Source organism: Malaclemys terrapin, chromosome 1 (genome assembly GCF_027887155.1).
Source record: "Malaclemys terrapin pileata isolate rMalTer1 chromosome 1, rMalTer1.hap1, whole genome shotgun sequence".
Taxonomy (NCBI): Eukaryota; Metazoa; Chordata; order Testudines; family Emydidae; genus Malaclemys; species Malaclemys terrapin.
In genome coordinates, this window is record NC_071505.1 from 243,763,276 (window position 1) to 243,778,856 (window position 15,581).

The 15,581-nt window shown below is 38.6% G+C and overlaps 1 protein-coding gene across 3 annotated transcripts in view; it reads right to left on the bottom strand.

Annotated features, from left to right (window-relative positions):
* Positions 1–15,581, bottom strand: part of ATP11A (ATPase phospholipid transporting 11A) — a 236,885-nt gene that overhangs the window by 17,506 nt on the left and 203,798 nt on the right. For all 3 annotated transcript variants that reach the window (XM_054011221.1, XM_054011227.1, XM_054011230.1), the window contains exons 25-28: positions 14,560–14,695; positions 8,304–8,369; positions 6,516–6,619; positions 1,151–1,316 (exon numbers count right to left, since the gene is read on the bottom strand). In XM_054011221.1, coding sequence (XP_053867196.1) covers positions 1,151–1,316; positions 6,516–6,619; positions 8,304–8,369; positions 14,560–14,695 — 472 coding nt within the window. The remainder of the gene's footprint in view (positions 1–1,150; positions 1,317–6,515; positions 6,620–8,303; positions 8,370–14,559; positions 14,696–15,581) is intronic.

Below are 15,581 nucleotides of genomic sequence, written 5' to 3' on the forward strand. Positions count from 1 at the left end.
GAATGCAGAATAATGGCATTGAGAGTTGCCTTACAGATATGAGAGTTTTAAGGTTGGAACTGGCCTGATGGCCCTCGGCAGTAGTGCTGTGGGCTACCATCCAAACAACCTGAGTTTGGCTCCATTCTCATTCATCAGTAAGGGAGTTTTGCATTGACACCATACAGTAATTTTTCCTGTTGGCTGATCAAAGGAATGGGGAAAGTAGAGATCTGAAAACAGGCTTGTCTTTCAATGATGTGACTACAGTGCATGTCAGTGTGTTTGTAGTTTAGTATGTTGTGAATATATGCATCTCATATGTGAATATTAATTCTAGAAAGAGTATTGAAAGAAACAAAAATAAAAATAAGTTTAACTATAGATGAAAAGAGCTAACAGCATTATGAATTAGTAATATTAAAATCAGTGGTTCTCAACCCATGGCCCGCAGGCCACTTGGAGCCCAATTATCACACAGCTGCGGCCAATGTGATATCCTCTGCGTTATATGGGTAGTATATATATTGTGTGGATGCAGCCCACATAACACAGAGAGAGCTGCATATGTGGCCCAAAATGGTAAATAGGTTGAGAACAACTGGTTTAAATGCATGAATTTTTGTAAAAGCCACAGCCTCACTAGAGACAGCAAACAAGAGTAATATAGTTTCCTAGGAAATGATTAGACTACATGGGTCACGTAACGTGATATTTTAGCAGTATTAAACTACTTAGTCATATGCATATTAATTTTTAAATTTACAAATCCTGGATTAATTAAACAAACATTCATATAGTCTTCTCTTGATATTGGAGTGGAACTGCTTTTGCAAAGAGTTACTTTGGATTTGGTTACAAAAAACTTGCCTTCTTGCTATTGGTTTTATTTTGTGCTCAGGAAATGCCTTTACATGGTTTTCCATTGTATATAACTGTAATGAACTGCCTGGATCAGTACCATCAACTATTTCTCAACAGTCTTATAATTTATGAAGAGTTGATCAAAAAGCTCTCACAGTGAAATTTCAACACTGAAGAAAATGACTAACACAAACTTATCACTAAACATTCTATTCTCTCCATTTATTGCTTCTAAAATGCTAGAGGGCTCTAACTTTTAAGGATTCATAGTAAATATCACTAACTCTACTAAGAAAGATATTTTTACCTGGGTTCTTTCTGTTGCTGTGGGCCACAACTGTCTGCATAAAACCTTTTTGAGTACATCTGGAAGAAGGCTGACAGTTATGAGCAAAATGATACCCAGCCATGCAGGACCACTAGACAGCATCTGCATGAAAACATAGTACATCCTCTGATAATTGAGAAAAGGCCTAGTGGGAAAAAGAAAAAAGAAATTAAACCTCAATGGACCATCTAAGAAAAAAATTCCCAACACTGTTAAATATGAAAACTGGAGTAGCGGAGTTGTGTGAAACAGTTTCCAATTTGCACAGAGTTCACTTTTCAGTTTGTGGGAGTTCATCTATTGGAGTTTCACTTCGTATTTCACATTCAAACAAACCAGAAAACTCAGACAAGCTTAGTTCGAACGGCCTCCACCTTTCGCCTGGGCTTAGGCCTTGTCTACACTACGTGAATAGCGTAACTCAAGTCGACGTAGCTTAGATCTACTTACCGCGGGGTCCACACTATGCGATGTCGATGGGAGATGCTCTCCTGTCGACTCCACTTACTCTTCTCGATGTGGTGGAGTACAGAAGTCAACAGGAGAGCGATCTGTGGTCGATTTACAGGGTCCCACGGTAAGTGTAGACAAGCCCTTAGTGTGAAAACCACTGTAGTTTGTACAGTATTTTAGCCTAAATCATTCTTCCTCTGGCCATGGAAGGAGAATGATTATCAACAACTCCAGCCCCCAAATTAACCACAGAATAGACTTCAGCCTGGTCTGGGATACTCAACAGGTCTCCCTTCCCCCTCCAAATGTTCCAGACTCATCCTCAATATTGCCAACTCCAAATGTTCAAAAATCATGAGTCAGACCCCTAATGCCCCCAAAATATCCCACTCGTGATTGGCTTAAAAATTAGGATATAAAAACATACAACATTTTCACATGCCTTTTGATTGTTTTCACCTTTAGGGGGACGAACACCTCCCCTCCACAACTTGTATGTTATCTCAAGGTCAAAATTCAACCTTAAATACACTCACAAGGATGTAGCCTCCCTGTTCACTATTGGAGAGAGCTCCACTTACCCTCGTCTATCTGCTGGTGCTTGGGGAACTTGCCTTTCTATCCTCCTCCCTCCTTTGAAAGGATAAGGAACAGCCCCATTCTCATTCTCCCTGTATGCTCCTGTACCCTATCTATTCCCTACATTCATTTGCCCCCCATATTTCCCTCTTTCTCCTCATAGTCTTCTCCTCCTCATATTCTCCTGCATTCCTCCTCAGTCTGCCTGCTGTCTCCCACATTCCCCCCACATCCATCTCATGCCTTCTACATCCCCAGACTCTACATATTTCCTTGTCCAGCTCCCCAGTACATTCATTTTCTCTGCGGCCCTCACAGACTCATTCTTTGTACCTCCACATTTTCCTGTCTCGTGCATGGCCATGATCATATGGTGACTAAGGAACAATTGTCACTTTTATCAACAAAGGTTAAAGGGACATCCAAGGCAGATGGCGATCCAGCCTCCTTTTGAAAACCTCCAGTGAAGGAGCTTCCACTACCTCCCTAGGCAGCCTGTTTCATTGTATTACCGTTCTTACAGTTAGAAAGTTTCCCCTGAGATTTACTCAAAATCTGCTATGCTGTAGTTTGAACCCATTGCTTCTTGTCCTGTCCTCTGGGGCAAGAAAGAACAGCTTTTTCCTGTCTTTTTTTATAGCAGCCTTTCCAGTATTTGAAGGCTGCTATCATGTTGCTCCCTCAATCTCCTCTTTTCCAAACAGAATATTCCCAGTCCCTTCAGCTGTTGTTCACATGGCTTGCATTTCATCACTTTGATCATCTTTGTCGCTCGCCCCTGGATCCTTTCCAGTTTCTCTACATCCTTTCTATACGTTGGTGACCAAAATTGGACACAGTACTCCAGCTGAGGCCTAATCTCCCATGAATTGCAAGCTAGAAGCAAGAGGAAGACCAATGACAGGGTAGGCCCACTGCTCAGTGAAGAGGGAGAAACAGTAACAGGAAACTTGGAAATGGCAGAGATGCTTAATGACTTCTTTGTTTCAGTCTTCACCGAGAAGTCTGAAGGAATGCCTAACATAGTGAATGCTAATGGGAAGGGGGTAGGTTTAGCAGATAAAATAAAAAAAAGAACAAGTTAAAAATCACTTAGAAAAGTTAAATGCCTGCAAGTCACCAGGGCCTGATGAAATGCATCCTAGAATACTCAAGAAGCTAATAGAGGAGGTATCTGAACCTCTAGCTATTATCTTTGGAAAATCATGGGAGACAGGAGAGATTCCAGAAGACTGGAAAAGGGCAAATAGTGCCCATCTATAAAAAGGGAAATCTTGCCAGGAAACTATAGACCAGTTAGTTTAACTTCTGTGCCAGGGAAGATAATGGAGCAAGTAATTAAGGAAATCCTCTGCAAACACATGGAAAGTGGTAAGGTGATAGGGAATAGCCAGCAGTGATTTGTAAAGAACAAATCGTGTCAAACCAATCTGATAGCTTTCTTTGATAGGATAATGAGTCTTGTGGATAAGGGAGAAGCTGTGGATGTGGTATACCTAGACTTTAGTAAAGCATTTGATACGGTCTCGCATGATATTCTTATTGATAAAGTAGGCAAATACAATTTAGATGGGGCTACTATAAGGTGGGCGCATAACAGGCTGGATAACCGTACTCAGAGAGTTGTTATTAATGGTTCCCAATCCTGCTGGAAAGGCATAACAAGTGGGGTTCCGCAGGGGTCTGTTTTGGGACCGGCTCTGTTCAATATCTTCATTAACGACTTAGATATTGGCATAGAAAGTACGCTTATTAAGTTTGCAGATGATACCAAATTGGGAGGGATTGCAACTGCTTTGGAGGACAGGGTCATAATTCAAAATGATCTGGACAAATTGGAGAAATGGTCTGAGTTAAACAGGATGAAGTTTAACAAAGACAAATGCGAAGTGCTCCACTTAGGAAGGAAAAATCAGTTTCACACATACAGAATGGGAAGTGACTATCTAGGAAGGAGTATGGCAGAAAGGGATCTAGGAGTTATAGTGGGCCACAAGCTAAATATGAGTCAACAGTGTGATGCTGTTGCAAAAAAAGCAAACATGATTCTGGGATGTATTAACAGGTGTGTCGTGAGCAAGACACGAGAAGTCATTCTTCCGCTCTACTCTGCTCTGGTTAGGCCTCAACTGGAATATTGTGTCCAGTTCTGGGCACCTCATTTCAAGAAAGATGTGGAGAAATTGGAGAGGGTCCAGAGAAGAGCAACAAGAATGATTAAAGGTCTTGAGAACATGACCTATGAAGGAAGGCTGAAAGAATTGGGTTTGTTTAGTTTGGAAAAGAGAAGACTGAGAGGGGACATGATAGCAGTTTTCAGGTATCTAAAAGGGTGTCATAAGGAGGAGGGAGAAAACTTGTTCACCTTAGCCTCTAAGGATAGAACAAGAAGCAATGGGCTTAAACTGCAGCAAGGGAGGTTTAGGTTGGACATTAGGGAAAAGTTCCTAACTGTCAGGGTGGTTGAACACTGGAATAAATTGCCTAGGGAGGTTGTGGAATCTCCATCTCTGGAGATATTTAAGAGTAGGTTAGATAAATGTTTATCAGGGATGATCTAGACAGTATTTGGTCCTGCCATGAGGGCAGGGGACTGGACTCGATGACCTCTCGAGGTCCCTTCCAGTCCTAGAATCTATGAATCTATGTCTCTGTTAATGCAATCTAAAATTCCATTTGCTTTTTTTGCAACAGCAACGCATTGCTGACTTATGCTGACGTTGTGATCCACCACAACTCCCAGATCCTTCTCAGCAGTGCTGCTGCCAAGCCAGTTATCCCCCATTCTGCATTTGTTTTTTCTTCCCAAAGTGTAGCACCTTACATTTCTTTTTTGAATTTAATTTTGTTGTCTATTGCCCAGTTCTTCAATTTATCAAGATCCCTCTGAATTTTAGCTCTATCCTCCAAAGTGTTGGCAACCCCCCTCCCAGCTTTGTATCATCTGCAAATTTGCTTTCTATTTCTAAATCCAGGTAATTAACATGGGGAACCTCAGTCATATAGACCCAGTTCAAAAGGGAGGAACAGGGTCAGCGGGAACCTTGAGTCCTGCTGTTGCAGAAATGAGAAATGAATAGGCTGCCTCCCAGAAGATTCTGATCTGGGGGGAGAGGAGAGCAGACCTCCCTTCCCAGCCCCAAATTGGTATGCAAGATGCAAACTAGCAACAGTTCCTTTCTCCATTTATAGATTGTGAGGGGAACCAGTTGGCTCACTCAATTAAGACACCAAAAGAATAAGAGGGTCAGAATGTGCATGTGTTGGAGATAAATGACAAAGGTCTCCCGTCCAGAAGGTAGTCAAAAGTTCATTGGGCATGGGAATCCCATGGGAAGTATGTAGGTGGAGAATGAGAATCAAGATATTTATAACATGCATGTTTAGTCTCCTCCCCACAAACTTTAATAATGTAATTAAGTTGATAGTGATTTTTCAATTATATAAAACTGATTTAATCCTGTTAAAATTTAAATGTGGATAAAACTTAAGCTGTTTTATAGCTATTTTTAAAAAATGTATTTAATCTAAAGCCATACGCCTTTCTACTCTGTTTGCAGCCAAAAGCATGAAACCAGACAAGTCTCTTGACAAACATTCTCTCCTATATACATCCAATAGTTTTGTAATATCAATTTTCCTTTCCATTTTCCTTGCCGGGGTGGATATTAAACCTTGCCAGAATGTATTCATAAAAATACACAAATAAGGTAACAAAAGTAGCAGTAGGTGGCGCACAAATTCTGCAATAATAATATATATATTTTAAGAAAAGAAGGTGGAAAGGAAAAACATTTACTAAAATGTTATTTGCATCTGGTGAATAGCAGGAATATTTAGCTATCATAACAAATGTAGTACTCACTAACACATTTAGCTAGTGTCTGAAATTCAACATAACTCCTTACCTTTTAACATGAACTCAATTTTACAAATGAGTAGAAAATGTACTGCAGTATGTATATTAGTACAATAGGGGACCTCTTCAATATGTACTTAAGCTTTTATTAAAAATAGAGTTTTTGGTTTCTTAAAACAATAGAACAACCAGAAACTCAGGTGCTTACTGACTTAGTTTGAGTGCTATTACTCTTCTCTTCTTTAAGAACATTTTTAGCAGCTATTAACCTAAAGAAAAGCCAACTATTCATTAATCGCTATGACTGACATGTTTAAGTTGGTAACTCATATTGTAAATTATAGTACAGATAAAAGCTGAAATGAATTTTATTTGAAAAAAAAATTGAATATATAAACTTATTTTATGCTTGTGAAAATAACATTTGCAATACAATTCACACTAGGTTCCTACCAGATAATTCCTCCCCAGAGGAGGGAAAAGATAATGTAGAACAGCAGCGATCCCCAGATCACAAAGTGGTTTATCCATGTCCAGTAGTGTGTATCTAGTGCAAGCTGAAAGAAAACAAGTCATCTTGGTGTTTATATTATTTTTTAGAAGTGATAAAAGACTCAACAGGAGATGAGGTACAAAGAAAATCAATCAACTATTTAAAGAATTAATCTGAGAACTCTATGCAGAACTGTAGGGAACAATGATACCTTTCTATTTCTACCATAGTTAAGAAAGTTCCCATACCTAAGTACTAATCTTTGTATTCTGTATTGAGATCTAGTATATGTCATGACAAAGGCTTGACTATTCATTAGTGTTCTGGAAAAATGACCACGCGTTGTGTTTGAATCAGAATCGCCTGAGGCCTTTTTATTTTCATGCATGCATGGGGGGTACCAGTAAACTAGCAATCCCCCTGATTACAGAATCTTGCCCAGCTTATATAGCATAAAACCACAATTACATGATACATACTGTCTTATCAGCATTATTGCCATATTTGGAATACACTCTCCATAAAAGGAATATAACTTAGCAAGCTTTCCTGTTTTTCACAGTCTGCCTTATTGCGGTTTCTAAGCTTTTCTGTTTTTCACAGTCTGTCCTACTGCGATTTCCAGACTTCCCCAAAACTGTCAATACAGTACTATGAATCACAGGTCTTATAATTATAGATAGTTCTGCTTTTATACTTTTCCTCTATTCTGCCTCTAAAAACCTTTCACCTACAATAGACTTAACTAATGTTCAGGTCTGAACCAAAGTTCAGGCCCGAGCCAACTAAAGTTTAGGCCCTAGCAAACTTTTTCCTCCACATTAGGAAATTATAACATTGAGATATTACTAGCGCAGCCCCAGACGATTGTTTCACCGTCCTCCCTCTTGTTCCTCTTTATAATTAGGCTGTAACTGTCCTAGTTTATATCAGTTACAAACTTACGTATATAATTACTGAAAATTGGCAATTATAAACTGCTTCACCATTAAAAGAATTCTCTCCCCCCTTATAATAAACAAATAATTACATAGTGATGCTCATTATTGATGCTCTCTTTTAGTCTAATAGATTTATCTGTACTTATCGAATGATAGAAATATAAGTCATGAACTCCCAACGCTTCTCTCTTTTGACAGTGAAAATCTACTGGGGAAAGTATTCCAACAATGAACTCAGTAAAACCAGCTATTTTGAATATCCTGGCTAAAAAATCACGTAAAAGGAATCCAAGCAAAATATACGCATATGTGCATTTCTGTACAGAAATTTCCATTTCATTATACAGAATATGTAAGAAATCAGTATATTTAAACATAAACCAACTTTGATAGGGCATCTGAAAAGGGATACATCATCATACCAACCTAAAAAGCTGAACTTAAAAAACCATACCAAACCACAAACAGGAAAAATCTGGCAATTCATTTGTAACATTGTGATATCATGTCAAGATCCAACTTTGGAACTCCAGCTAAATCCTTCACTCTTGAGCTGCCAGTAACCCTGCACAGATTCAATCAATGTACCGAGTTTTTTATAGCTTCACATGCCAACAGCTCTGGACAGGAGCAGAATCAACAAGCTCCAAAGGAAACCATGTTTAGTTCTCCGTAAGTAGAAGGATTATAGTCAAAATACCATGTGGGGAAAATTGGTTTTAGTAAACAGGATAGGGGACAACTATAGTTATTGATGGGGATTCCAAAGAGGCTCAGTAGAAGAAATATCAATATAGAATATCTTACCTTCAATGTAACTGTAAATACTAGCACAGTAAACACCAGTGTTCCAAAGGTCCAGTTTCCAAACATCTATAAAAAAGGGTCAAAAGTCATTATAGGTAATGTACTTCATTGCATCACGATCCATTTAGAACAAACTATTTGAATATCGGTTTATTTTGCTCGTGCGCACACATTTCAGACTAAACACATACACATAATCAGAACACTCAGCCCAAAGCTCATTGGTACTTTTCTTTGTGTAAAGAAAAACTGCAGCACAGTTAGTGTGTCACTGCGCTGTTTCCCAGGAGAGCATTGATGATATTTTCAGAGTCTTCTCAACTGCCATCTTTCTGTCTCCCTCCTCTCTAGTTCTTGGAGTCATATGTCTTCATGGAGACTGATGAATGCATCAGGTTGGTAACAGGACAAGTAAGAATAGGATATCCATCACAGAAATGTAGGTATGTATAAACTTCACTGTTTTTTTTTTTTTTTAATACCTTTGGAGTAGTTGATACTAGATTTTTCCCTTTGATTCCTCACTACATGCACCTTGAAATAAAATCACCTCAACTACTCTAAATGAACATTGTTTTATGTAGCATACAATATTTATGGTTCAGGATACCAACATAATACCTTTTAACACCTACACATATATCCATTTTAAAAGCTGTGATAATGATGCAATATCTGAAGTATCTCATGCTCTTGAGATTCTTCAGATAGATGGCACAAAGAAGAGAATTGGAAAATGACGTGAAGGGGACCTGAGAGATGAACACAGACAAAACACAAGGGAGCAGCTGCTGCTTACTCAGTAAGAGATAGCATACAGCTCAGGAGCAGATGAGCTGAAGTTTCTTATTCAAATGCAGTGACAGTAGACTTCCAGCATGCTGCACCAGAGGCTGCTGGTTGGTTGCATGAGGGAAGGACAGACATGCAAAGATTAAATGAGCTACAATTTCTTTCCACTTCATTCCATTTCCAAGATTTATGAAAAATATGCTATTTTATACTAGGATAGAATTGTATTGCAATTGATAAATATGACTTCTGCCTTATTAAAACAAGACACAGAAGTGGCATGTATATTTTCCACATACTAGTATTTGTAATAGAGATTAGGTGTTACTTAATGTAAACTTCAGACATACTATAAATCATTTATTTCAGATACCAACTTTAACATAGAGCTTTAAAACAAAACAAAATAAAACAAAACCACCACCAACAAACCAAAATAAGTTTGGCTTTTACACCAAGAGAAATAAAGACCTTTTGTATTATAAATTCTGCAAGGTAGAGACTTTCTAAGTAAGTTTTTTATCTAGTACAATGAAGCCCCAATCTCAGTTGGGCCTCTACATACTACTGTAACATAATAGGATTATTAATAATATTCTGTCAAATCCATAGTATTATGTATATTCACTACTCAGTTATTTATCTCTAGGTTTTCATAAGATCGCCCTCACCATGGTATCTGAGCTACTATCAGAAATTATAGTTATGGTAAATACATCTTGAAATAATGTACTTTAATAGACTGAACAACATGTATTATGATAAAATATCCCAGGTTTTCTATTTTGTTTAACAGAGATTTTGGTGCGTCTTTTAAATTGATTTCCTGTGAAGGAAACCACCAGTTTGGAATCTGGGCTGCTTCTCGCTACGTTGTTTGTTTGTAGCTCTTCTCCAGAGTTGGTTTTGGTTCTCCAGGCTTCTGGTGCCCAGCAAAGTCCTCTCTACCAGCAACATGCCCCCCACCAGTCCCTGTCATCTTTACTTCACAATGAGACAAGGACTATTGCAGTAGTACTCCTACAGCTATAGTGATAACAGCAGGACTGAAACTGTGCATGGAGTGTTGCAGTAACTTGGACAGGCCTGACCTGGCCAGCCCCTTATACCTCATTGGATCTTCATCCTAAACCAAATGGGAAGAGAGATACCACAAGATTTTGGGCAACTTCCGGAGCAGATATCAGGCAGGCAATCTGTTCCACATGAGAGGCACCAGAGCAGAAACTAGAAGGAGCACACAGTCAGATAGAAAGGGTCTTTCCTTCCAGCCATACTTTGATCTGGTGGACTTCCTCAACTGCATGTTGAGGAGAAAGGTGTGGAGTTGCCCGGGCCTTGACGTTCACCACATTTACTCCAGACTAGTAGGCTCTCTGCAGAAATTATTATTAGTGTTGATGAAAAGTGTAAATTACTATCCTAAGGCTTGGTCTACACTAAACCCCCAAATCGAACTAAGGTACGCAACTTCAGCTACGTGAATAACGTAGCTGAAGTCGACATACCTTAGTTCGAACTTACCCCCGTCCAGACCCGGCAGGCAGGCTCCCCCGTCGACTCTGCGTACTCCTCGCGGCGAGCAGGATTACCGGAGTTGACGGGGAGCACTTCTGAGTTCGATTTATCGCGTCCAGACTAGACGCGATAAATCGAACCCAGAAGTTCGATTGCCTGCCGCCGAACCAGCGCGGTAAGTATAGACAAGCCCTTAGAGATTGATGTCCCATAAACAATAGAGCATATGAAGCTGTGAAAGCTCACTCAATTTGATTTAGTACTGATCTGAAGAGTTGACAACACATGGTGTCACCTCCAGGGATGGCAGCTTCCCTTTTTCACATGGTGATCCTTTGTCTCTCCACTGAAGCTTCCAGCAAGGGTGCCTCAGTGCCAACTGTGCTAGTTGTTTCTGTGATGTGGACAACTCTCCACGAGAAAGTAAACAGACACCGTCAACTCATTTTACATAGACCAGGACTCAAACTTCATCATACCCAATATCAAATTCTGAATCTCAGTTAGAAAGGATACCTTCTTCAACCATATATTATCCCACAGTGTTGATTTCTCATTTAGCTTAAGTTAATTCCATTGAAACGAAGATCACATGCTGCTGTATTTTTTATTTCTTGGTATTTTTACATTCAATACATTTCAACAGTTCATCCAAATTTATCTGTGTATGGTGTTTAAGACCAAGAAACATTAAACCAATGAAGGATTGAAATATTAAAGTGATTGTTCCTCCATAATCAGGACTTTCACATCCATCTAATTTCTTTATATAAACCTGTGAGAAACCTTTCATTCACTAGTCAGACCTTCTGCATTTAATCTTCTTACCTGTACAACCTGAAGGATTTTGATTTACTGAGGTTTTGTTTTGGTAATCAACTTGATTTTGATATGGCCACGGTCATGGCTGTACTATTGTGTGTGCCACTTCTGAAAAATTCAGTTCACTTCTTGATTAGAGAGGCTAGGCTGGACTCTGAAGCCCACTACTTAGTTGATTTGTTCAGGGCTTGGGGGTCATGCCAAGACATGCTGACTTTCTTCCAGCAATTAGATCTTCAAGTAATTAGCAGACTTTGTGGGATGGCAAGTCCAGATTCCCAGTAAAAGGAAACCCAGATGGTGAACATTTTACTTGAAATTCTGGGTATTGTGTTTTGTTTGCTGATTTACTATGATATGCTCCTACCCTCTTCGCCCTCACTTTCATTCTGCTTCTGACCTCATTGTCCCTGTTCTCCATGTTCCTCTCCAACTTTCCCTCCTACCTCTCCCATCTCTTCTTCTCCTCTTTTCTTTCAATGTCCCTATTCCCTTCTTTTGGCTTTCCCACACCCTTGCTCCTATTAACCCAGCCTCCCTCCTGCCTTTTCCCCCACTTTTCCAACTCCAATAATACAATTTAAAAAAATCCTACAACAAAACACCAAATCAAGCACACACAAAACACACTGTGAAAGTTATATGACATTTACCACCTGCGATCACTCTGCTTCTATGTTGCATTCCTTTCCTTACTCTTTGCCTTCTCTGTTTAGATTGCAAGCTCTTTGGGGAACATCTCTACTCTATGTTGGTACAGTGCCTAACACAATGGGGTCCACAATTCAGTTGGGACATCTAGGCACTGCTGTAGTAAATTGACTACTATATTATTATTGACAGATCTTGGGCACCTGAATTTTGCTTGTCAGGCAATTGCTCTGGGCCAGCCATTTTGCGGTCAGCTGGCCAAGAGAAATGAAAGACGATGGGTGATAAAGGAACCCAAACTTCTAACAGTATATCACTTTAGAGATTGTAGTGGACCTTCAATAAGATTTCTAAATAAAGTTAGATGCTTTGGGTTTGTGATTTATTTTTAAGCTGAATGTCATGTCATACTCTGGCCTGTCACAATGGAGTTTTTCACCACAGTAAAAGACATTAGCTTGCCTCACATTTTTACTAGCCTGGCGGCAGTGGAGATTTGGGGTAAAAAGCTGGAAAAAAAAAGAATACCCTCTTGATGCAATAACCTAAGAGTTGTCCATTTTAACAACTTGGAACCTAAGGTGGATCATCTAGTGTAGCTTCATGAGACTGTCACACTTGTCTCTCCTCACCCCTTCACTTGTTTTTGACTCTGACTTGTTGTGAGATACTGAACTGATATTGTAAGCCATTCAAAGCTTGCTTTTGTGAGGCCCTTAGCACATATTGGACACTCAATCATTGTTTAGAGTTGAGGCTGATGTCCACGTTTCAGTTGATTACTTATCCCTGACAGCCAACATTTTCAGGCACCCAAAATCCATGCTTAACACTGAAATAAAAGGTCAGAGTTTCAAAAGGTGCTGAACTTCCCTTAAATTCTGACTGCAAATGGAACTATGGATACTCAGCACCTGTGTCATTAGGCTACTTATTTAGGCACCTAAACATTACTATGGGTTCATAACTTTAAGCACCCAACTTTGAACATTTTGGGATGAGGCTTTAATGTGATTTGGGAACATGGTTAAAAACCAAACTGGTTCATCTACACAAGAAGACTCAACTAAAAGATTAAAGATGGACTCTGAATCAATGCATTTGGCAACAAGAGGCTATGCGACTCCCACAGCTGTGAAAGAGAATTTTATGAGTACCAAAAAAATTGAAACTATATAGAGTTTTCAACCTCAGATTGAAAACATAATTACAGGAGAAACAGAACTACTGTAGCATACTGCACTGCCAAAGGTAATTCTTTCAATGTACAGGCAAACTTAACGAGAAGATTCCTGTCTTTTCTCACACAGTGGTTTAGTTTATTACATTCAATGATGTCACAATATCCATTCTACTCAAATATTACTTCTCTAGTAAACATAGAATTACATCTGACATTTCTGGACAGATATGTTTCACTTAAAATTGGGTAAAAAAAGTACACAGTTGTATTCTCACAGTCATTCAGTGAATCTTTTCTAAAGTTGTGGAAATGTTAGATATTATAAATCGCCTAGAGTTGAGATTTTCAATAAGACAAAAGAGCTGAGTGGGAAGCACTGATGAAAACACAACAAAATGCAAAGGAAAGCAGAAAATTAATAGTGTCAGAAATTTATGGTCTTTCTAATACAACTCCGTGGCTGTAACAATTTTTAAAGAAACTAAAAAGGGAGCAACTGCTAATATTTCTATAAAAGGACAGAAGTCATGAAAATATTTGTAGGAAATATTTTAACTGTTCTTTAGTTCAAGAACAGGGAAAGAGGCAATGCACATCATGACAAAACCACAATAGTCTTACCATATGAGTGTTGGTTGTCATTAGCTGAGGTTAGGAAGAGAAGCAAGTAGCAAAAAAGAAAAAAAAAAGCAGGACACAAATAAAATAGACCAAAAAATGTTAATGTGTAAATAACTAAAATGCAAAAGGTCCTTAAAAATTTATATTCATGTCACCGTACTAGAAGTAGAAACAGAAGGTCTTAAATGACGTAAAATATATAAATGTTAAACATGTAATTCTAGTCTGTTCTATTTAGGCTCTTGCATGGTGCCCATCACAAGGATATTCAGGCATCTATCTTTTAAAAATATGCGCAAATGAATTAAAGGAGTCAAATTATCAATATATATTGATTAAGTAGGTGTTAATTATGAAATAGCAAATTCTTACCGGATATTTCGAGTTCAGGTTATAAACTCCCTCCCCCACATCCTCCCCCCAACCAGCATGCAGTCACATGCTGATTACTGATACATGATATTTTAGCTATATAATTCTGTTTATGTTAAAAACAGCGTTACATATCACTCCTATCTCACTGCCACCCATAAAACAGTTATCTCTATGACAGTAGTTGGTTATTTTTAATGAATTACGCCTATGTAAATGATAATTGAACATTTGGGATTTTAAAAGTTACAATTTCTTCATTTTCCAAGTCTAACTTTGATCAAACTAAATACTAACCTGTCCATTGCTGGTCACAGTTGTGTTGTCAAACAAGAAATAGGCACCAAAAAAAAATACCACAGCATCAAACAGTCCCAAGAATGTCCAATAAATAAATACACGCCAGCGCAGAAGAGCATTCTTGGTAATATCCCTGAATAAAACAAGACATATGCACTCAGACTGGCATGCTAAAAAGATCCAAGAAATATGAACTCAACAAATTATTTTGTGAGAAGAAATATTTAAAATATTGTATTTGGAACACAGTTAGACATTTCCCACGTGACAAGTGTCTACCACAGGGGTTGGCAACGTTTCAGAAGTGGTGTGCCGAGTCTTCATTTATTCACTCTAATTTAAGGTTTCACGTGCCAGTAATACATTTTAACGTTTTTAGAAGGTCTCTTTCTATAAGTCTATAATATATGACTAAGCTATTATTGGATGTAAAGTAAATTAAGGTTTTAAAAATGTTTAAGAATCTTCATTTAAAATTAAATTAAAATTCAGAGCCCTCCGGACCAGTGGCCAGGACCTGGGCAGTGTGAGTGCCACTGAAAATCAGCTCGCGTGCCGCCTTTGGCACGCGTGCCATAGATTACCTACCCCTGGTCTACCAGCTCCACATTCATCTCTCTCCATAAGATCTATGACTTTTGTCTAGTCTCCTCCACTACTCGTTGACTATAATTCTACCAGTTCCCACTCTGATGGTAAATTCTGTATTTGTACTGAACCAGTCCAAGTTAGATTTCAATCTCTTCAGGGATGGGACATGTTTAAAGTACAAGTTTTGTAAAATGCTGTGCACAGTGATGACCTAAAAAGATATGTAATAAATTGAAACACTCTGGAGACTTTGCTTTCTTTTCCAGGCGGAAACTTATTACTACAATATGGAATGTTAGCAACATAGGTGCAGTCATGCTTACCAGAATCGAAGAGTATATTAACAGAAAGAGTTTACTAGAATGCTTTCCTTTAGAAAATGTGATTGATTGTTTGCTGGACAAAAGTGTTTGGCTATAGTAAATTTT